The following is a 21,946-nucleotide window of genomic DNA, read 5'->3' as shown; positions in this document are numbered from 1 at the left end:
CTAGACACTGGATTAAGCCAAAGTGCCAAGCTTTTTGACGAGAATTCTAGCTTCCATGCAGAAGTCGGCCTCGTCGGGAGATTGTGAGAGCATAATCTAAACGTGACTAGACTAACCACAGTCGGACTTTCCCTGACCTTGCTACGACCAACCTAACTATAGGCTATCTCAACTTACTGCCCCTATGATGATGATTTGGCCAATAGGCATACCGATGAACCAACTACCTATTATTCTGCCCTAACTACTCATTCATACATGAGCGATCCGAGTCATGATGAGGTTTCTAATCCTTTTGCCCTGGAAACATTGCCGTAACCTACCCACATTTTATTGAGATTTTTTCTCTGGGCTGCCAAAATGCGACAGTAATGCCGCTCTAACATTCCAACATCAATACGGCCTGAAACATTTAGACACCCGAGCGTGTCAGTCTCCCAAATTATTAACGCGCCACATGCCGCCGATATCTGGAGAGCGTCTAGATTGACCCTGCTATGGAACCCTAGGCTTCCAGTTGGGTTGGAATTAATGCGTGAAGAATACTAATATCAGGTTATTCCTTGTCAGTTGTACTTGAAAGTTACGGAAAAGGCGCTGTTTGACTGATCTTCTTTTGCGACGTAATGTTTGATGACATGATCCTATGAAGTGATCCGACTCTTTGCAAGCTGAAGGACAAAGCCATTGATCCAACCCTGGTAGCGAACGCACCCCCAACAAATTATATCCCGAGCAAGTCTGGGATCAAATTCAAATGAACGAATTACAGACGTTGCGACCATATACTCTATGCCTACTCATCTTCTAATTGCAATCTACCCCTCAGCCTTACCTTTCACATCGACTAATGAGCGACCGGCAGCACCCCTCATGCACGATGAAGTGACTTCCAGCGAAATTTGGAACATCGCACAAAGCTCATTTCTTCGAAATCTACACAATTCACATCTTTCAGTTCTCCTAGCCATGCTTCTGTATCTACACAAAACCAAGGACAATGAAATGCGGTACGCCGTATCAGATACTGGGGATGTTTGCCCCTTCATGGGAACCATGGTTGGTTTGGCCCATAACCTCGGGCTGTATATAGAATGCAAGATGATGGGAATACCTGCTCATGAAAAGAGAGTCAGTCGGAGACTATGGTGGGCGGTCTATATTGAAGAAAAGTTTCTGTCGCTACCGAGTGGTCGACCACCATATATTCATCACAGAGAATGGGATGCCAGCGAACTACTCTCGTCTGATTTTGCAACCATGCAGAGGCTGAGACACAAATACCGTTCATGGGAATGGCTAGCTTGGCATTGATTGCGGACTCCGTACAGCAGAGCGTACAGTGAGTTGACAGTCTTGTGGGTTCGAGTATAGAATCATTTGAATACTAGCCTTCGCAGTTCTCGAAGGTCATCCCAGAAGCTGGCACTTGATGCTCCCAGTACGTGGCGGTCTAATCTTCTAATCCTAAGAACTATTTTAGGAGAGTCTGATGCCATAAACTGGCCTTAGATAACAGCCCGACTTCCATACAGTTCGCTTATTTGACCCTTGTTACCTATGTCTGGCGGGCGGTCTGGCGCCCTACCGTACAGCCTCGACTGCCGCCTCCCATCATCAATGTAGACTAGGAAGAGCAACCAGCAGGGAACCCCCTCTTTTTTCGTTCGAAGAATTGAACTAGGACTTTGCGGAACTCGGTGATATTACTTTGGACTTCGGAGACAATGGCGTTGGGCAAGAAGCTACCCTCATGGGGCTTCACCAATACGTCTTGACTTAAGCTAAATGTCTTCTTGCATTTGTTTCAAAGCTTTTATCCAGACAGTTTGGAGAGTTTGGGGACTCATCTGGGCGATTGAGTAACGAAGCAACTTTTAACGCTAACATTGTCATAGGGTCATAACTGAGTTTTGTCGTTGCGTCAAGCTTCATCACGGTGCTATTTGTTCAGGCACCGAACCAAGAAAGCACATGGAGAAGTCAAGAGGTTCTTGACAGTTTGCGGCGCCTCATTCGAAACAATATTAGAGCATTCTTTCTATTTAGTCTTTCATTTACGCATCTTAGTGAATTTTACCGATTAGGGCTATCCGCTACTTTTTGTCTGTCCTCGCACGCTAAGGAGATTTGGAAGGAAGAGAGAAAGACTCAGTGAGAGGGAAAACTTTATTATATAAACGAGCAGCTATGGCTATGCTAGATAGTGCAAACTTACCTTGGAGAGAGTCGAAAATGTCTCAAGGTATAATTACACAAAGGTTATGCAGATTGCCCACCTATGCTATCTTCTTGCACAAAATTGATCCTATAGGTGGTTATCACCTACCAAGACTCGCAGCTCAGACGTTCACGTTTACAGCATAGTACTGTCTGACCTGTTCACGGCATGTAAGCATATCGTTAAAGGGATATACAGACTAGAATACCGATTCATCGTTATCATAACATGTATATAAGACAAACTGGGAAGAGAGCTAGGAAAGCACCAACCCGGCCGGCAACTTCATTTCAAGTCCAGTGCTAACACCAAAGGTTCGGTATCCTTCAGATACTCGCTAGAGTTGCCTCTTTCTTCAAAGGATTGCTGACCACATGGTTTTGCAATGCCACCTTCTAGAAAGAGGTCAGGATTACGGGAACGGAGCGGGGTAACTAAAGCCAAGGACTGATAAGGGAATGATGTATTTATACCTCAAGTGCTCTGCTCCAGATACTTTGAAGTCAGTAAGCTGCCCTACATCAATATGAAGCTCGCCATCTTGCCGCTCCTCGCATCGGTGGCTAGCGTTCGCTCAGCAGCCAGCAACGTTTCGCACTCCGACAGCCTCACTGTGCAAATCTCAACTGGCACCTTTACAGGAGTGATCGATCCGGAATTCCCCAATACTCGGCAATGGCGCTCCATTCCTTTCGCAGAGCCTCCTGTCGGGTCGCGTCGCTGGCTGCCTCCTGAGAAGCTTCCGCCCTCGCACAAGCATCAATATGCGACAAAGTTCCCGCCTTCATGCCCCCAGTTCGTGACGGCAGTCGAATCTCTCTGGAACACACCTCTGACCAAGGGTAATCTGATTTACAATGGCGGCCAGAACGACTCGTCGGGTCTGGTAGGCGAAGCGACATCCGAAGACTGCCTTTACCTGGCGATCTGGACGCCTACGACTCCGCCTCCTAAAGGGGGGTTCCCAGTCCTCTTTTTCATGACAGGCGGTGGTTTCGTGATGGGCGGCATTAATCTTCCTTGGCAAATTCCAACATCGTGGGTCGAGCGGTCGCAATCGGCAATCATCGTCACCATCAACTACCGCGTCAGCATCTTCGGCTTTCCTAATGCGCGCGGGTTGGCTGATGGAGAGCAAAACCTTGGCATTCTCGACCAGCGAGCTGCTCTCGAATGGGTTCGCGACAATGTCGCAGCCTTTGGTGGCGACCCATCTCGCATTATGCACTGGGGCCGGTCTGCGGGCTCCGTCAGCGCGGACATGCACGCCTATGCTTACCATGACGACCCAATTGCCCAATCCTATTATCTGGAGTCGGGAGTCGTACCTTCCGGGATTGATGAGGATCCAACGTACTTCAGCTTTAGCTTCGTAGCGCAGCACGTAGGCTGCGAGTCTCCCTGCGGCGCCAACTGCGAGGACTTCAATGGCACGGCAGAACTCGACTGCATGCGCCGAGTATCCTTTGCACAGATCACGAACTTTCTCGGACAGTACGGCGACCGAGAAGAGACACCCGCTCTATTCTTCAGCGTTGTCCCCGATGATCGTATCGTCTTCCGTGACTACAACGCGCGCGCCGCGGCGGGCAAAATCGCGCACCGCCCGACCCTCATCTCCTTGACAGCCAACGAGTTCTCCTCGCTGGTCCCATGGCCAAAAGAGAACCTGACCGAAGGCCCATGGCAGCCGGAGGTCACGGATCTAGACATCGTATGGGTGTGCGCAGGCCTCAACGCCACCGTCGCTCGCAACCAGCTAAGCACGTTGGAAGCTCCCGTTTTCCGGTTTCAATACGCAGGCGAATTTCCCAATTTGAATGTGTACAGTTGGCTGGGCGCATACCATAACAGCGAGACGCCTTTGGTATTTGGAACGTACGGGCTGTTGGATCATGTAGCGCCAACGACGGAATTCCAGGTCGAGGTTAGCAAGGCGATGCAGGATCATATCATGGCGTTTGCGGAGGATCCGTATCAGGGCCCGCAGCAGAAATTTGGATGGAAGCCACAGGTTGTTAGTGAGGCAAATGGAGGGGATGTACTTCGTTTTGGAGCAGGCGGGAAAGCGGTGCAGCGGATCGATGGGGTGGAGATAGATGGGGTGTGTAATGGGGTTGGAGAGTACGATCCATTCCCGTAGACCTGTACCCCAGAAGATTCAGTTTTTGGAATCATCCAGCAGTTGTTACGGTCAGCGAACCGACACTAGGGGTTTCTGTTAACAGAAGCTGAGGCAAGAGACTGATTCTGATAGATCGCGTCTTCAGAGGATATGGTGATCTATCTAATAGAAAAAGGTGCTGGGTGGTCTTTACTAGTAGAGGGTACTAAGAGTATCTAGGCGATAGTCACAAGTCCGTCTTTGAGTGCGTTCAAGTCGCGAAGGAGCGTATCAGCAAGGCCCTGCATTATCTTCTCGTAACCTGTAGCATGGGTTTGGAGACTAGAATAACTGGAACTCAAGCTGAGCTGGTCGGCTCCAGGTGACCTCAAGGAAATGCTGAAAGAGTTAGTCTTTTGTGACACGACACGGGGAGAATGACTCGTGGCGACGATCCGAGACGCGAAGATGCGAGGGCACCGAGGCGAGCGGATTGGGTTGTGAGCAGTCAAGTTAAGCTATCCACATAGGTCTGACAGCTAATAACCTTTTTCCGTGCATGATGGTCAGACGATACAAGCCTATTTCCTCATGATACAAGATATTTTCACATTTATTCTCGCGGCGTAAGCGCCAGGCGGCGTTCATTGACAATAACTTCGGGAGTGAAGAGGAATGCGGGCAGCCGCATCTAACCACTTTTGGCAGCTTCGCCACAAAGACACATCAGCCACATCAGGCCTTTCCCACTGAAAGTACTATCCCGCAGAGGTACATAAGGAACACCAACAACGGACGAGAAGCTGTTTTGATTAATTAGCCAACAGAAAAGAAACAGTCCCACAGTGGCCTACGTGACTTCTAGTTTATTAATCAGTTTGTCCTCTGCAGCATTGGATTTGTCTTGCTCAGCACATGCGTAGGTAGATCCTACCCAAAAAACCCTTTTTCTTGTCCTACCGCCTTTGTCTTACTTCTGTTCTGTCCTTTAGCTAGTCTATTAGCTACGTGCTGTTGTATGCCAGCACATATATAAGAATCTCAATCCTTGAAGCTAAATACAAGGGTATTTACAACTCTAGGGAACCCGTCAATAACGAAAATATTACACGCGTAGGCATGCGTAGACGCGTAGGGGCTACTAAGTCGCCAGCAGAAGAAGATGTACCTCTGTGGAGTAGTACTTTTGAAAGTATGGGGCCTGATGTGGCTGTGTGGTGAAGCTCTGAAAAGTGGAGGTATGCAGACAAATACCAAATCGCCTTGGTGTAGACCAAATATCGGTACTACAGTCTAACAGTGGCTCGAAACAAGACTGAAACCTCAATCGGCAAGGCCCCGGATGCTCCAGTCTCCCCACACAACATTGGGGGATCTTCTGGCCACCCGGCTTTTGTGGGATTTCTGGAAAAGAAATCTCATCTGAATTCATCTCTTGGCTCTCTTGGCATTTCTTGGCTTTCCGTCGCTTCAGTACCTGTTTTCGATCGCTTCCGTACCTGTTTTTTATTATCGCTGTCACTTGATTGTAACCAGCGGCAATGCTTTGTCAAAACCGTCCCCTGGTGTGCTTTTTATTCGCTGTACTCCTCATCTTCGTCTGGAGTCTTCGTCTTTTGGGCGTTCACGAAGTATTATCGGACGCAGTCTCATCATTATTCGACGAGGCGCTAGGCCAGCAAGATGCTGAGACCACATTCATCCGACAGGCCATGGATGTCGAATACCCCGCCCCAATCGACTATGAGCCTATTCGACAGATTTGCTCTCGTACTCGTTTCCGCCCCGGCCTGCTGTTCAGCTGCGAAGGACAGCATGGTGGCATTGGAATGGTGCGCAACCAGATCTTGAAATGCGTCCGGTACGCGATCAACGGCGGAGGCGCGGTTGTTGTCCCTTCAATGGCACTGCGAAACGCGAAAGATATTACCGACATCGAAACTACCACAGAGGTTCCTCTCGATTACCTATTGGATCATGAGGCATTCGTTACCCATTTGACAAATGGATGCCCTGGGATGCGGATATACGAACGCGCAGAAGACTTCCCATTTTACGACCGTCGAATAGGGGAGCCTTTGAGTTTGATAGGCGACCAGTTCGAGCCAGACCACCCTAGGGAGGGATTGAAGTACCCTCGAAAATGGCGGCAATTCTTCGACAATTGGCTAGACCAAATGTCCGTCAGGGACCGCATTCAACCGGATGCACCGGTGCACGTCAAGATCGAGCAGTCTTTCCTCGAATATCCCGTTCGCGACGATGGCGACGCTTTCGTGCACGAATTCGGCAAAATCCTGTCTTTCCGACACGAAACCCGAGCTCTGGCAGCCAAGATTCTTTTCAAGCTAAAAGAGAGGTTCGCATTGCCTATCGATCCGACGGTAGCTATCAATCCAAACGCTTTTTATGGCGCCCACCTGCGACTCGAAGAGGATGCGACATCCGCTTGGACACCGGACGAATGGCGCTTTTCGCGGATGGAAGATCAGTTTGAGGAGCAATTCAAGAATCTGGAGCGCACGGGTCTTAACGTTGTCTACGTCGCGTCAGGAAACCAAACCGTGGTCGACATATTCGCCGAAAGACTGCATGAGCGCCTCGCAGCTGGGTCAGAATCCGAGAAGAGGAACGTGACGGTGGTCACTAAGCATGATCTGCTCCAAGGGCCTGACAGAGAGCAGCTCGATGGCCTTACGTTTGACCAGCAGGGCCTGGTAGACTTCATGGTAATGTTTAAGGCGAGCGCGTTCATGGGCGTCGCGCACTCAAGTTTTCCCTGGACAATAGCGTTACGAAGACACGAGCTTAGCAAGTACACAGCTTATGGGAATGAGGGATCAGACTTGTTGCGAGATGAGTATAGTATTATCATGGGCATGGAAGCTGACTATCCATACGTTGACCCCTTTGTTTATGGGATATGGCCATAGGGCTTGCTACAAATACCTAGAGCACGAGCGATTTATCGATCCAAATGTATAACTCAACGAACAAGGCGTTGAAACGTAGAACACATATAATTATGAACCTGAAGAAACTCACATTTGCGGATCTTGAAAGTTTGATAATGTTGCCTTATGCATCACTACCTAAACATGACTACATGAACCAGATCAAAATTAGTTGACAACAGTTCGTCCCAAATATAGCCCTCGATGATCCAAGCTGCTCGGGGCCGTGTGCACAGAAAAAGAGTTCAGCTGAACAGCCAGATGGCAACGCTCCCGGAATCAGGGGAATTTATGGTTAGAGAGGGGATTCAATGCTGCCAATAGTGTGCTAGCACACTCCGAGAGGAGAGACTCATAGTATGTTAGAGTGGCATCAAATTGCGGATCTACTCCATTGAAGTTTGGAATTAGGATTTGCTGCGAGACACATGGTCGGTCAAATGTTGGTCAAATGTAGGTAAGAGGGATCGGAGTAAGGCAATACTTACCTCGTGAGGGTCCTGCTTCCGGGTAGAGTGGAAATTAGCTAGACGATGACCGCCAAAGTACTTGACCTTCCGGAAAAATAATATATTAAAAAGACCATCCTTGCATTTAAACCGATGCTCGACTTCGGTCAAATCATAATCTTGTGTCTTAGGTTTCGGATGCTGTTTTCTTGAAACATCGGTAGAGCATCCAGAAAAACTGTTGCGACACTGAGACTCGCCTGACATAGCTACCATAACTGACAGCATTGGGCCGACTATTAAATCTGCTAATGACAAGTCAATATCTCTGTCGGATGCCTAATGTCCGAAACAGATAGGAACATTGTTAGTGTGGGCGTGTAATTGAAAGCATGGCCCAAGTGAATTGTGGCAGGTTTGAAAGAGTGACTCCAGCAAGAAACCGCTTCAGATTACTGGTCATTTACAGTCTGAAGTCGGTGGCACCTCTAGAAACCTACAAAGTGAGGATCAGAGTTGATGTTGGCTACTGTCTTGGCTTAAACCATACGTAGCTTAACATCTCACCCAGTATTGGTTGCTCCCGAGTCCCTTGGAGTTTATGGTCCCCGGTTGATATGCTGTAGGTAATGATTGGAGCCGCTAGGGAGTAACGCTGGCATTGAGCTTGGCCTTAGTGAAAGGTTAAAAATCTGAGGTGAACGTATGCCAAGCATTATCTGTTGATCTTGATCGTAGATTATTAATTGGGTTGATCGTCAAAGTAGCGAGCAAGTCGTTGTTGAACATGCATTGTAGGTGCTTAATCACCAGTCTCAGATTGAACTGATCTAGTATTGATTTGTCTTGCAAAACTTTACTAGGTGAACCATTATTTTATCAATATTCCTTGTCGGAGATTTGGTTTACGAATTTCTTTATTGCACTCAATTCTTTTACGCAATGAACGTCAAAAGTGGCCTAGGGCTAGTTTTTGTGAACTTTGTGGTTATTCACAAGCGCCTAGCTAATAACAACGTGTGAGGAGTGACTGTTCACTTGTATTTCGACAAGATCTTGTCCAAAACATCTTGGCCATGATTTATTTGAAGTCATGACCACTAGCTCCCGGTATTTACAATAATCGCTTCTGGGCCGCATGGCTGATGCCCATCTCATTCTTGTATTCGGATTCAAAGCTGTCCAAGAAATTCTAGCCAAGAAATTCGTCCAAGCTTCCAATCTTGAACTTGTTGAACTCGTACTCGAAGTCTTCAGGAGGGCTAAGAGCGTCAATGATTGATCGTTTGTTACTGGTTTGTTGCCCAACGTATGGTGATGGCGGTTCGTAGTCGCCCTTGTATAATAGACTGCCAGGCCCCTCATACTCTAGATTCGAACCGATGACCTTTGCATTATACGGAACGAGATCATTGCCGATTGTGTTGTCAGAGTTCACAGTTGATCCGTTGACGCATTTGGCATTTTTCCAAGCGACATCGGCACTACGTGTCCAGGCGGCAACCGGGTCGATAATCATTTCAGTGGTATAGAAAAGACGGCAATTTGCAGCCTCGTAAATAAATTGTTGTGGGTATCCGTCGACATTTTTACGCGAATAAGCGTTACGGTAGTTGAACTTGCCGCCAGATCTAGCAAGACTAGGTAGCAGAGGAGGTTCTCCTACGTCTGGGAGAACATCAAAAGCATCCCTCAAATAATCGAGATAGTTGGCCCGGATTGCGTCACGGGCAGTTTGCCTAATGACCGCTTGTAGAGTGACAAACGTGAGTACTTCTGCGCCTTTGACTCCACCAACTGCCTGCATGGCAGTCTCTCTGGGACGGCCTCCCAGAGCAATAGTGCGGACGCCCTGTTCTTGGATCAAGAGTCCAGTGAAGATTGCACAGGTTGATGCGCAGCTTCCGTCGGTTACAACCACGATATTCTGCGGATCGAAAACCTGGTCTCCCGTGCTCGGGGAGAAGGGGAACGCATCTTGACTGTAGCGCAAGAGGTTGGTAACGTTCTGGCCTGCGATCAGCTCGGGACCGAAAAGATCCTGCCACTCCTCGTAGGGTTGACGGCTTTCGTTGAGATTGGCCTTGTTAAAGTCTGCAAGAACCCTAGGGGACACTTCTTGGGCAGTCAGCCCAAGGGCGTTTAACGCCTCATGGGCGCGGAGCCGGTTTCCGTCCCAGACGTCTGTGGCCTTGGGAAAGAGCTGGTTGTAAAGCTGGAAGCCAGCAGCCACAAATCCGCCACCGTTTGCCTGGACATCAATTACAAGCTTCGTCTTGCCGGCCTCCCTGGCTTCCTCGAGAAACTCGTCAACAACCCGTCTGGCCTCGTCAATCTCGAACGTCCCGTTTGCGTTATCAAGGTCTGATGGAGCAAAAGAGAGAACGACGAGGACCGCAGTGTCCTCATAATTGCTGCCGTTGAGGAAATACCCGGAGATCCAATCACTTGCGTGCTTGACGACAGGCAAGGGGTAACCTGGAATCTTTGTGGAGGTAGGTGTCGCCGTCGTTGAAGATTGGGAGGCGGACGATGTAGCACTAGTCGCGGAACTGGTAGTGGTAGGCGGAAGCTCGACCTTCGAGTGAATAGACTCGGGACTACCGATGAAGGGTACTAAAGCCTTGTCGACGATGGCAACCAACTTATCCGTGTACTCAGTGCCGTTAGTGAACTTGATAACTTGAGTATCTGGAGCCTCTCCAGCGTACCGCAGAACAAAATAATTTCCTCCGCCCTGGAAGTCACTGGCGGCGTTGGTTCTGAACAGAGCGTTGTACTTGGCGTCTGGGTCTTGGCTGTTGACTTGGAACGATTGTGCCTCAAGCCATTCTGTGATGGGAACGTTGTCGATGCTCTTGATGTCCCACACGTCTGTGTCGTTGATAGCTGACTTGGCGAAATCGTTGTAAAGATAAACCCTTGGTACGCTCAGACCATCATCGGAGACGGAGACCAGGGAGGTCAAGCTGCGGAAGGTGAAGACACTGAGAAGTGCGGGATTGTAATCAAAATGCCCGTCGGATGCTTGGGCAAACTGTAGCTGTGTTCAGTCGAATTCCAATGACGAGACTGGGAAGAATAGCGGTGGAGCTTACAACTCGCGCAAGATCCAAGGAGAATTCCACTTGACTCATGTAAGCATCCTTCATGAGTTTAGCACGGATTTGGCCAATTCCACCGATGACGTCGACACCAGGGAGTAAGTATCCCTCGGGAGGGTCGGTGAGAGGCTCCAAGGTGCTTTGGAACATGATGTATGGTTCGAGGTAGTTGAGAAGATCCAAGTCTTTCTGCTTGTCAACAGGGACCAAGTTCAGGCAATCAAAAGCCACTGTAGGAGGAAGCTGAACGGACGTGGCGCTGGGTCTTGCTGAGAGAAACGAATCGGCGGCCGATTGCGCGATGCCACAGGCATCTCTTGGTGTGGATGCTGCTTGAATTGCCGTGGTTGTAATGCCAGCTTGTGCTTGTGTTGACGTCACAGCAGCAGCTGAGGTCGTGCCGGTGAGGGCGAGCGCCCGCAACAGTGACGAGCGCATCTGTGTAAGCGATGTGATCTCCAGCGTTAGGGCTTGGTACCGTCCAACGTCAAGCACACAAAACAAACTTATGTAGTCGTCAAAGACCTATTGTTTCTCCGCATCTAATTGTTGCTAGTTGCTAGGGATGGATCATTGTGACAAGAATCTGTCAGGACGGGAGGGTCTTATACGATGGTGTAAATGTTCTGAGCAGACATAAGACGAGGTTAGCGCTAGATCCTTGGCGCCATTCCAGAAGCCCTCAACGACCAAGTGCACTTGGGGAACCGTGACAAACCCCCAGTGGCCTAAAACAGAGTTGCTGAGGCTGAAGGAGAACGCCGGCGAGGGAGAGTGGATGCAGTTCAAAAAGTGACTGAGCTTGTCAAGTCAGCGCTAGTGGCATCAGCACAGATGGCGCTGATCACAGCCTCAACCTAGTTTTTTCCATCGCTTGTCATGGGCGATAGCTATTAATGGAAGGAGTTTTGTGTCAGCGAGCTAATCGAATCTGCGGCTGGCGGTGCATGGAACCGGAAGGATTTATCTAACAACCAAGTGAATGATAATTATTATTTTCGGTTATGAACCATGTTGTCTCAAATTTATCATGCCATTAGAGGTCACGAAGACCTCGGTACCATTCCCTCAACGCACTCCATCTGCTCGAATTTTCGCAATGTTGTGCTGAAAACGGCTTTCAACTTCACAAGCTTTCAAGCTTGGCCGTCTTGGTAGATGTGACAAGAACATGCCTATTCTACATGCGTTGGGAGCAAGCAAGACATCCATGGCCTCACGTACGCTAACACGTGTTGATGTGATCGTGCAAAAACGGAGTGAGGAATTTACGTCAGAAGATCATCCGAAAAAGTTATACCGGCATTAGCACATGTAAAGAAAGCATTGTGTTCATGTTAGTCTTAGTCACAAGGCACAAAAAGTGTTGGTGACCAGCCGACGCTCCAACAAGACCACAGCAGGTACGTCAGGAATCTTATTAGGATCGACTTAGATGACTCAACTAGCACCTCTTTCTCACAGCTGGTCTGAGGTATGTAAGACGTTCTTGAGTTCTCCAAAATGACACCATTGACCTTTGGGAAGAATGCTTTAATGTTGAATGTTGTTGCCCAGTCTGCCTAGTCTAGACTAGCTTAATAATTACGTTTCAAGTGCTACTTGCACCGAAGCCAGATGTACTAAAGCCCGATCCGGAAAAGTATGTCATGAGTCCAATGGCTTTCAGAAGCCGTCCATTTACAGAATACGTTGATCAAAGGCGCACCGCGCTGAACGGCGGCCTCCAGATGTCCCGAAACATGTAGTAGAGTTGTACCCGTACTTAGCTATGATGATAGGATGCATTGGCTGGTTTTCCCATGCATTTCAGCCTTGAAATGCACTCAGTAGGGTGTCTTTTTTGGGTGTGGCTTTGCCTACAGGAGCCGGTAGGATTCGAATTGGCAGCCACGCTGCTTCGTTAAGTTCAGCCATTACTTTTTGTACAGCACTACCGGCAACCTGGCAGCAATTCCATCCTCCGATTTGCAACAAACTTTGGATATCAAGTGCTTGATGGGCATGAGAGTTTCTAACTCTTCGATGGCTTCTAGCTCTGGGAAATCATTTGAGTTATGGTGCTGTTGCGAGTGCTTGAGCATTCAAATCAGGCCATTCGATAATGTGATCCTAAACAATTTTGCTGCGTATATTTTCTCGCATCTTGTCGTTGCGTTCAATCTTCCGCGGGAAACATCGAATCGTATTACTAAACAACTTCATCTTCTGCAACATTAAGGGAATATATTATATGTCTAGACCCAATTCATTCTGGTTCAATGTCCATAAATGTTAGAGTCGAAGTTTGTTGGGAACCTCTCGCGTCCCTCGGCCTCCTTATTTACCCATATAGATACCGAAATACCCGGGCATCTGAAGAGTCCGTAACCTTCGTCGTCGATCACGACCTCGCCCTCTTCCCAACCAAGCAGGTCCGTCCAACGTTCACCTTTGTGCTCTTGACCCACAGCCATGCGGATCTCGCCAGGACCCTTGTTGCTCATCACACAGGCAAGACCATTCGGCTTGTCCCATGTTGCGCGCCTAACGAAGCCGATGCAGTTCGGGTCATCCCAGTAGTCCTCCTGAGATCCGTAAGCGTAGAGCTTACGAGCAAGCATAAGATCAGCGAGCTTTCCTCCACACGAAGGCGGTTCGGAGTCCTTGTTCAGGCCATAAAGATCACCGTAAAACGGACACGGGTATCCTTCCTTGCGGAGCAGGATAAGTGAGTACGCAAGCGGCTTGAAGAAACCCTCAATCTTGGTATCCATCGTCTGTCCCGGCTGCGTATCGTGGTTCATGACCACCGTGACAGCGTTGATGGGCTTTTCTTTGACGAGACTTCCGTCGAAAACCTTCCTCAGATCACCGGCTTCGGTGGTGCTGATCTGACTGAAGTTGTAGACGAGTGGCGCGTCATACAGCGAGAACTTGTGGTCCATGGTCTCCAACCACTCCATCATTGGCCCTGTCTCTGCGGTCCAGAACTCCCCGACAACAAATATGTCCTTCCCACATTCGTCGCGCAAGTTGTCGATCCACTCATTGGTAAAAGTCTGGCTAAAGTGTTGAACTGCATCAAGGCGGAAACCCTTGAGCCCAAGTTCCTTCGTGATCCATACACCCCAGTTCTTAACATCTTCTCGGACTTCCGGGTGTGAGTAGTCCACATCGGCGAACATCATATAATCCGCGTTGCCTTGCTCGTCGCCGACCGATTGCGACCACTCTTTGTTATCTCCCATGATCTTGTAGATGGCCTTGCGTTCGTTCTCTTGGTTCCAATCGGTACCGCCAAAATGCTCCCAGTGCCACTTTAAGCTCGAGTACTTGTCTCCTCGGCCTGGAAAGTCGAATCCCAACCATCCTTCAATCTCGTACGGGTCTGAAACTTCTTTGTTGCGATCGTTCTCATCGACCTCCACAACGCGGCACCGCTCAGTCTTATCTGCGCCAGCCTTGTGATTCAACACGGCGTCCCAGTAGACACCAACGCCGTTCTCCTTGGCTACTTTGCAAAGTTCTACAAGCTCCTCTTTAGGACCCCACTTCGTGGACTTGCCACCCTTCTGGTCGAATTCGCCAAGGTCGTAGAGGTCATAGATGTCGTAACCGTTCCCATCCGCAGATTGCGCTTTGCAACCAGGAGGGAGCCAAATGTTGTCGACTCCGATAGCTTTCAACTTGGGAATGGCTGACGTCAAACGCTTCCAGTGCTGTTTGTCGGCAGGGACATTCCATTCAAACGCTTGGAACATGGTGTCATTTTCGCGGGTGGGCTCCTGGCCGTGGTCTAGGAGATCATTAGAACAGATTGCGCGAGGTGAAACAGACATATTGCTTTACCATTGTCGCCCATAATGACTGCTGTCCTGGTTTATTTCCGTCTATTGGAGTGTATATTTTGTTGTTCTTGTAGCGCTGCACGAAAAGTTTCGCAAGACTGGTTTTTTTTTTTGAACGAAGCAGGAATTGAGAACGTTTACAAGAGACAAATCTATGGGCGAAGACAATGGTAATGCGGTAAAGAAAGACAGTGAAAAAAACATTCCGTCATACGTCAAAACTCAGACAGCAGGATGTCGGTGCCTGCATGAGCGCGCGCGCGCGGCAGAGCAGGTTTGGCTTCCGCCGTGCTGCAGCTTCAAAGGCGCTAGAGATGAGGGAAATCTGCGTTATACATGGCGAAAAGCCATTACAGCTGGTTGGGAAATTTTACCCCTGTTGCTTATCGGACGCCTTTGTGACGTCGTCGTGCGTTCATGTTCCGCGTTTTGCATTCTCGGCCTTGACGCTAATTGCACAATTCTGTCATACATACTCGGCCTGACGAGTGGCCATAGCACGCAAATGGGCGCTTTCCTTTTTCGGTTCGCTTCCAAGAGGAATCTTCCTCAACGAATGAATTCGCCTGTGGTAGGACAACATCTGGTACCTGATGGAGTTGCTGATCCCTGTCACACCTTATGGCCAATCCACATGGGGTATCTATTTGGGTCTAGTCGAGCATGACTGGGCTCTGGATGCACACAATATGGAAAACCCTCAGCATCTTTGTCACTATTTACCGGTCCATTGCCAGAAAATTCAGAGAGCTGCTGATGAAACAACTCAGTTGTTAAATCACACTTCATGCAACAGTCTCGTACAATACCTTCGCTTTCATATTATCGCTTTGTCATGGTCTCAATGCGTCCCTTACGTATCCGCAAGCGTTCGGAGGTTGCATCGAGTAGGGTCTGTCTCGGAGGATAACTAGTGTTGGTTTTCGGATCGAGAAGCCCAGTGCTTGTGGGGACGCCAAACTTGGCTATCGAGGCCCGCGGCAAAATCACAATGGTCAAAGAGCCTTTGGCTTGAGTCGAAGCTGATTGTTGTATATTATTCCATCCTTGTGACTGCACTGGTGATTCGACAAGTGGCAATTGTTCGCTTCTGGCTATTTGGCCTCTTCGGTATGTATTAGACTCGTCGTCGTCGCCACAATCGGACGTTCAACGGTATTATATGCATACAGAGCTTTTTACTCAAGCCTAGATTACCTTTCTAGCTTGTTCCTTCTTATCCATCAGGCTTTCATGGCTTTAAATATTTTTAGCGGAGCTGGTATTAAGTCAGCTGGATTCTTCCCTCCTGCCAAGGCATGATTTTGAGTTATAACCGTAAGATTTCAAGACTATCGTGTTTTAGACATCAGTCGTGATCCATAAGCTCGGGGATTCTGCAGGGAGCAATACGATCTCGTCGTTATAAACCGTGTAGGTAACATAGTACTGATGAACAGTCGAAAAACGCGATCGATTACCTACGCCGAACAGGTCCCTCTCGCTACGCCGGACCTGACCATAAACTGCAATACGTCGGGGCAGACTCGAATACCTCGCCTAGCAAATCGTAGTCAAAGTATTCTGGCATCCTTGCGAAGGAGACTGATGAAACCAGAATACACACGTCGTTTCCATCGCCCGCTTATAGAGTCCACTCCCTGAGGACTGTCGAGATCCTTTGTTGGTTTCTAGAAATACACACTGGGTGGTGACGTCGGTGTAAGAATACAAAATAAACGCAGTGTCTTAGAGCCCAGACATAACGCCCGACCTAACAACGTTGAACCGCCGCTTTCTCTGCAAGGGTCGCGATGCAATGAGGTTTGCTGAGAAGTATCCCGAGGCTACATAGGGGAGACTCTGTCCGCGACGGCGGGCTGCGTTTCCCCGAGCCCGAAGGTCGGTGGCTTCGGGTGATGAGTCAGCTCGGTGTAGCTCGGTCAAAAAGCTCGAGTGGGGCTGCCTAATGGCATTGTCGTCATTGCTAATTCATTCCAGACCTGACTTTCCACAATCCCGTACCGGACGCAACAGCATCGACTCGACGCGCTTCCCCCGATCGGTTACGGAGCGCGACGCTCGACCGTGAACAGTCGGTGAAGAATTGTCCCTGTTGTCTGTCTCTCTAAACCACTGTTCCCGTTAGAATGCTTGGGTCTAGAGCACTTCGTCATTGCACCTGGCCGCTGGCTGCGGCGCCGACTCGTGCGTCTCGGCCGCTGAACTTTTCCACGACGGCGTCCGCGCGGGCGGCCGAGATCCGCGATGTCTCTTCGCTACCGTCGAGGGTTATCCCAAAGTACCGCGACCCTCCGAACTCAACCTCTGGTCTCCTATCCTTGCACTGGCCGACGCCACCGCGGAACATCCTCCTGATGCCGAAACTGCGATCCCCCCAAGTCCTCCGCGCGACCATCGACTTTGCGAAGCACCTGAACAGCACATACTCGGGCTTGAACCTGATATTTGAACCCAGGGTGGCTCAAATGGTGCACGAATCTCTCAACTTCCCTATCCACACCTGTGATCCTTCCACGTTTCCCGACAAGATCGACATGATCACGACGCTGGGCGGCGACGGCACCATCTTGCGTGCTGCGAGCCACTTTAGCATGTACTCTGCGGTGCCACCTATCCTAGCTTTCAACTTTGGAACAATTGGGTTTCTTGCGGAGTGGAAGTTTGAGGAGTACAAGCGGGCTTGGAGGGAGGCATACATGAGTGGCAGTGGCGTCGCCGTCGAGGATCTCTTGTCGCCACACACCAGAGTTGCAAGCGGAGAGAAGGAACACGATATCAATAATGGAGGCCAGTCTGGATGGCATGCATCTCCAGGAAAGAGCATGGGTCAGAGCCGAGCAGCCAAGATATTGCTCCGGCATCGTCTGCGGGTCGGCGTCTATGACAACAATGGCCAGAACATCAACAGTCAGTTGCTTCCGACAACGAAATCCCAGGCGCATTTGCCAGCAGTCCCCCCCGAGGATACAATCCTAACAAAGAGAGACATCCCGCAACCAATCCACGCCCTTAACGAGCTTCTCATCCATCGAGGCCCGAAGCCTCACCTCGCCCACATCGACATCTACCTCAACAACCGATTCTTGACGGAAGCCGTGGCGGACGGCATACTTCTGAGCACACCAACGGGTTCGACGGCCTACAGCCTCAGTGCCGGCGGCTCCATCATCCACCCTCTCGTAAAGTCTTTGCTCATCACTCCCATCTGCCCCAGGAGCCTGAGCTTTCGACCTTTGGTCCTGCCCCTGAGCACAAAGGTGACGCTCAAGGTCAGCAGCAAGAACCGCGATGGCGAGCTTGAGGTCAGCATTGATGGCAAGAGAAGCGCCGGTGCTGGCATTGGCACTGAAATCCGCGTCGAAGGTGAGATGGTTGGCGAGTCCCCTGACGGCGATTGGAAAGGCGGCGTGCCGTGCGTTATCTGCGGACCAGGTAAGGGTGATGCATCGGATTACGACGACGATGGCTGGGTAGGTGGCCTGAACGGCCTGCTGATGTTCAACTACCCGATCGGAAGAGGACAGTAGATCTTACTTTGATACCCGAACGTAAAAAAACAAAAGTCTTTAAAGGCGTTGGCGGCATGCGCATGGGCGCCGGTTTTCAACATTTGGACAGTTGGGTTGGAACGTCATAGTTTGCTGATGGTCGTCTTTGTTCGATTTCACAAAAGCAATTGGCAGCAGAAGTCGAGGACCTCTTTCTTCGATCAGTGTCCGATACCGCCTTTCATCCAGGTGAATGGTGTCTCCAGCTGAATAGCTAGCAGCACAAGAATGCAAACGAGTCAACAAAATCAAAGACAATGACAACAGTAGTTTGGGAGAAACCATCTGTTTTCAGGACTTGCAAACACTCACATGGTCGGTGTATATAACACCGGTCACTAATTCACGGCGTCTGAGGCAAAACCATACTCGCTCCCAAAACATCAAGTCATTAACATTAACATTGGTGGTCTGTGTATTTTTGTGCAAAAGAATTGTCTAGCTGTCAACACCATGTCAGGTACCCATACTTATAAGTCTTCGTCGGAAGATCCAACGACAGAACTGCCTGAACAAAAGAGAACGAATCAATTCCGTAGCACAACCGTGGGGCCAAGTCAGTTGGGCGTCCCCGGTGCACAATTTCAACCTTCCAACTCGAGTGTCTCTCAAACTAGCTTGCAAGCAGGAAGCGCATCGCGGGACCCCGCTTCCCTCTATCAAAGTTTGCCCGGCGAGGTCCACGACATGGTTCTCGAGGCTGCCTTCAACCCCGAAACACCCACCATGCGTTTTGTCTCGTTTAGACAGGCAGTGGTTCATGAGACCGACGCTTGCCCAAGGGTTCCCCCGATTCCAGGGTGCCTGTGTTATCGTGCTCGGCCCAACTACATCACCTTCTGGCCCCTCCGACGCCAGTTTCTCATGAACCACCCGGAATGAAGGTTTTTGTGTCGTAGCACGAACCCGACACCGTCCAGGGATGCAATTGCGGCCACAAGCCGCCAGGGTCGGGAAATCGTGAAGCGAGGCCGACGTCTTGATCCGTTCCCACAGAAACAGGGCGGTTGGAGCTTGACAAAAATTGTATACGAGGAGAGAACGCCTAACCATGAAGCAGGTGACCCATACATTTGCAACCTGAGTGACCTCGTCCTCGTCCACATTCCAAGTTTTTACAGCATAGGGCCGTTCTTGTACACTTCTCAGAGTAGTTCTCATCCGCAAGTAAGTTGGGACCCGCTACTCGAGCAGCTCACCTCAATTGCCATGAACATAGTAAACTGGGACACGATGAGCTACGACAAAGGCCTCCCAATGGTTTACAATCGCATGGATTCTGGGCATACATGGCAACTGGAGGCCCAGCAGGGGACCCGCAACCTTCTCAATGGCCAAATACCCAACTACTGGCCTCCCTCTGTGACTAATGGGAACGTGTGGTACCCAAATACCCCTCAACGCCATTTCCGGAGACCTGCCCATCTCCCGTTTCCCATGACCATGTATTCCAGCCACCAGAACGACTGGGTCCAGAATCTTCGGATCCTCACAAACGTCTTCTCAGCGCTTCAGGAGCTCTACCTTGTCGACTTTGACGGGTTCAATGTAGAAGATGATGCCCTGCGTGAGAAGATGCACATTTATCTCGATACGCCCCACGATGGGTCCCCTTGTGGCAGGTGCGAGCGTAGTCACCCAGGTAGGCCCAAGACTTGGGGCGGCTTGGAAGAGACGGAGTTCGTCGAGGTAAGGTTGTGTGCGGCATTGGAACTGGAAATTAGCCTCCAAGCATTCCATAACCATCGTTTCTTCGCCAATCAATCATGGCCGATGAGGAATGTCAACGAAAATATGTGGGAAAGGCTTGTGCCACAGTTCAAATTAATTGTACCTATCCTCCGGCGGCAGTAGATGACTGAAGAGTTTGTGTAAATGCATGGTTGCGACGAGGTAGTTAGACCAAGCGGTTGATAGGTTGTAGCATAATTTTGAAGATCCATTCAGAAAACGTTTGCAGGATGCCTGTGTCACGCATCCCCCCCCCCCCCCCCCCCCCCCCAACAAGTTGATTCTCGAGTCGTTTTTTAGAGTATTGTCTCTTCTTGTACATTATCGGTTTTAAACATGTACCAATCCTGTGTCGTCCTTCAAGTGCCTCTGTCACTGCTCGAGGTGCCGACAGTGCAATACCAGACCGGAAGTTTCGCAGCAATACGCACTCTAATGTCTTATTAGAGCTCCTTTGAAACCCTCTTTGAACTTTCACCAGCGCCGTGCTTTTTGGCCGACGGACATCAAAGGTTGGCAATGTCCGTGAGCTAGTGCTTCTGCTGGGAAATTAAATCAACACTCGCTTGTTGACCTCGGACTTTTAGGCCACAACTACTCCTGTTCATGTTGGTTATCGACTACAAGCCTGTGGGTGCCTTCCGTATCGCCAAAAGCCTTGATGACCCGTTTGTACTATCAAATGTGGCACCTAGTCCACCGAGTCTCATGTCGTTGCGCTACCGTTCTTGCTGCCCTGGTGGTGGCTACTCTCCTGGGAAACGGCCGAGAACGTTAACCTCTCGAGCTGTAGTTCACAACCGCTGGTTGGTTCAATTGGGCTGAATCAGCAACTGTCAGGAAGCTTATCTTTCCAGATGAGACTTTGACGGCTATCAATAGGTGGGTACACCCGGCCACAAAATCCGGATAGGATGTGCCGTGCTCTCAGCCATACTAACTGCTAGGACATTGGATCCATCTTGTTCTATTGCGTCGCCGTGTGGTTCGGTGTCCCGAGTCAGAGTGGAATCCCGATGCCGAATTTGCTCGGCGAACTCTATTGTACCTGGTCACTGAACATGTCGGCCGAAACCAACCAGCACCCTTCGGCGCGGTACAAACGCCGAAGGGTTTTGGCGCACCTCTGGGCATGTTCTCGAAACGAACGGCTGCCTTTTAATTAAGGTGCTGATTTGGCATTGCAATGTTCGCTTAAATTGATTCATGTTTGTACACATGCCAATCGCCGCTGTCCCGGCGAGCCCCAGCTTCTGTTTGTAACTTTCAAGTCGTGTTCTTTGTTCTCGAACGTTGGCCATGTAGCCAACCATCCAGCCAACTGACTCGGCCCGCACCCAACGGCCCTGGTAAGCGCAATCAGTCAAGGGTGCTATGAGCGCCTCCAACAGCGACCCACTAGCTTGACAAGTGGACTTGGGATTTCGACATGAAAACTATTCTAGCAAAACTCGTCGTCCGTGGAGCACGGCACGAGGTTGGAGCTGGCCACGAAGGTCAACATGCTGCAGAATCAACCGGGGTAATTCAGGGTTGGCCCGATTACCCCCTCTGAGTCGGCGCTGTGCCGTGCGTTGGTATGCGCCGCTAACGTAGAAAGGGTTGTGCCGAGCCAGGATGGGGGGTCAGTATCAACCCCAATGTTGGTAACTTTGGATGGATCACCCCCGACCTCCGCGCAGCTTTCTATGCCAATTTCGTGATGCCTGCCGGAAGCATGGACTCTGAACCCGCAGTTCTGTTGCAAGAGCTGAAAATCTGACCCGCTGTCTCCCCACAAACCGCTACTGGTTGGTCTTGGAACCCCCTGTGTTCATATTTCTCGTCTCTTTCGGTTAACTCGTTTTATGCTCCCTGTCGCTGCCACGCAGTACCACAGGGTATCACTTTTGCCATGCAATGGTTGCTTAGTTTCACCTTGTGCTCCCTGTGAGGCCCAGAGACCAGGTCTGGCGGCGGAGTTGCCGACCTGCTACGGTACAGGTAGGTATCCGTCATCGGA

The 21,946-nt window shown here is 49.9% G+C and overlaps 5 protein-coding genes across 5 annotated transcripts; 3 read left to right on the top strand and 2 right to left on the bottom strand.

The window, feature by feature from the left end:
* Positions 1 to 2,747: 2,747 nt before the first annotated feature.
* On the top strand, positions 2,748 to 4,364 carry ColSpa_06360 (acetylcholinesterase; the record flags this gene model as incomplete). The annotated part of the gene is made up of 1 exon (XM_049272572.1): positions 2,748 to 4,364. The coding sequence occupies one exon, from the start codon at positions 2,748 to 2,750 to the stop codon at positions 4,362 to 4,364; it is 1,617 nt and encodes a 538-aa protein (XP_049128529.1).
* Positions 4,365 to 6,037: 1,673 nt separating this feature from the next.
* Positions 6,038 to 7,258, top strand: ColSpa_06359 (uncharacterized protein; the record flags this gene model as incomplete). The annotated part of the gene is made up of 1 exon (XM_049272571.1): positions 6,038 to 7,258. One exon carries the CDS (start codon positions 6,038 to 6,040, stop codon positions 7,256 to 7,258), a length of 1,221 nt encoding a protein of 406 aa, XP_049128528.1.
* A 1,662-nt stretch (positions 7,259 to 8,920) lies between these two features.
* ColSpa_06358 (peptidase S41 family protein ustP) lies at positions 8,921 to 11,270 on the bottom strand (the record flags this gene model as incomplete). Its single annotated transcript, XM_049272570.1, has 2 exons — positions 8,921 to 10,765; positions 10,827 to 11,270. 2 exons carry the CDS (start codon positions 11,268 to 11,270, stop codon positions 8,921 to 8,923), a joined length of 2,289 nt encoding a protein of 762 aa, XP_049128527.1.
* Positions 11,271 to 13,090: 1,820 nt separating this feature from the next.
* Positions 13,091 to 14,575, bottom strand: ColSpa_06357 (glucan 1,4-alpha-maltohexaosidase; the record flags this gene model as incomplete). Its single annotated transcript, XM_049272569.1, has 1 exon — positions 13,091 to 14,575. The coding sequence occupies one exon, from the start codon at positions 14,573 to 14,575 to the stop codon at positions 13,091 to 13,093; it is 1,485 nt and encodes a 494-aa protein (XP_049128526.1).
* A 2,216-nt stretch (positions 14,576 to 16,791) lies between these two features.
* On the top strand, positions 16,792 to 18,192 carry ColSpa_06356 (NADH kinase pos5, mitochondrial; the record flags this gene model as incomplete). Its single annotated transcript, XM_049272568.1, has 2 exons — positions 16,792 to 17,456; positions 17,649 to 18,192. 2 exons carry the CDS (start codon positions 16,792 to 16,794, stop codon positions 18,190 to 18,192), a joined length of 1,209 nt encoding a protein of 402 aa, XP_049128525.1.
* Positions 18,193 to 21,946: the final 3,754 nt, after the last annotated feature.

Source organism: Colletotrichum spaethianum (assembly GCF_022836535.1).
Source record: "Colletotrichum spaethianum MAFF 239500 DNA, contig15, whole genome shotgun sequence".
Lineage (NCBI taxonomy): Eukaryota > Fungi > Ascomycota > Sordariomycetes > Glomerellales > Glomerellaceae > Colletotrichum > Colletotrichum spaethianum.
Note: the sequence above shows the minus strand (reverse complement) of the source record. Positions and strands in the feature narration are given on the sequence as shown.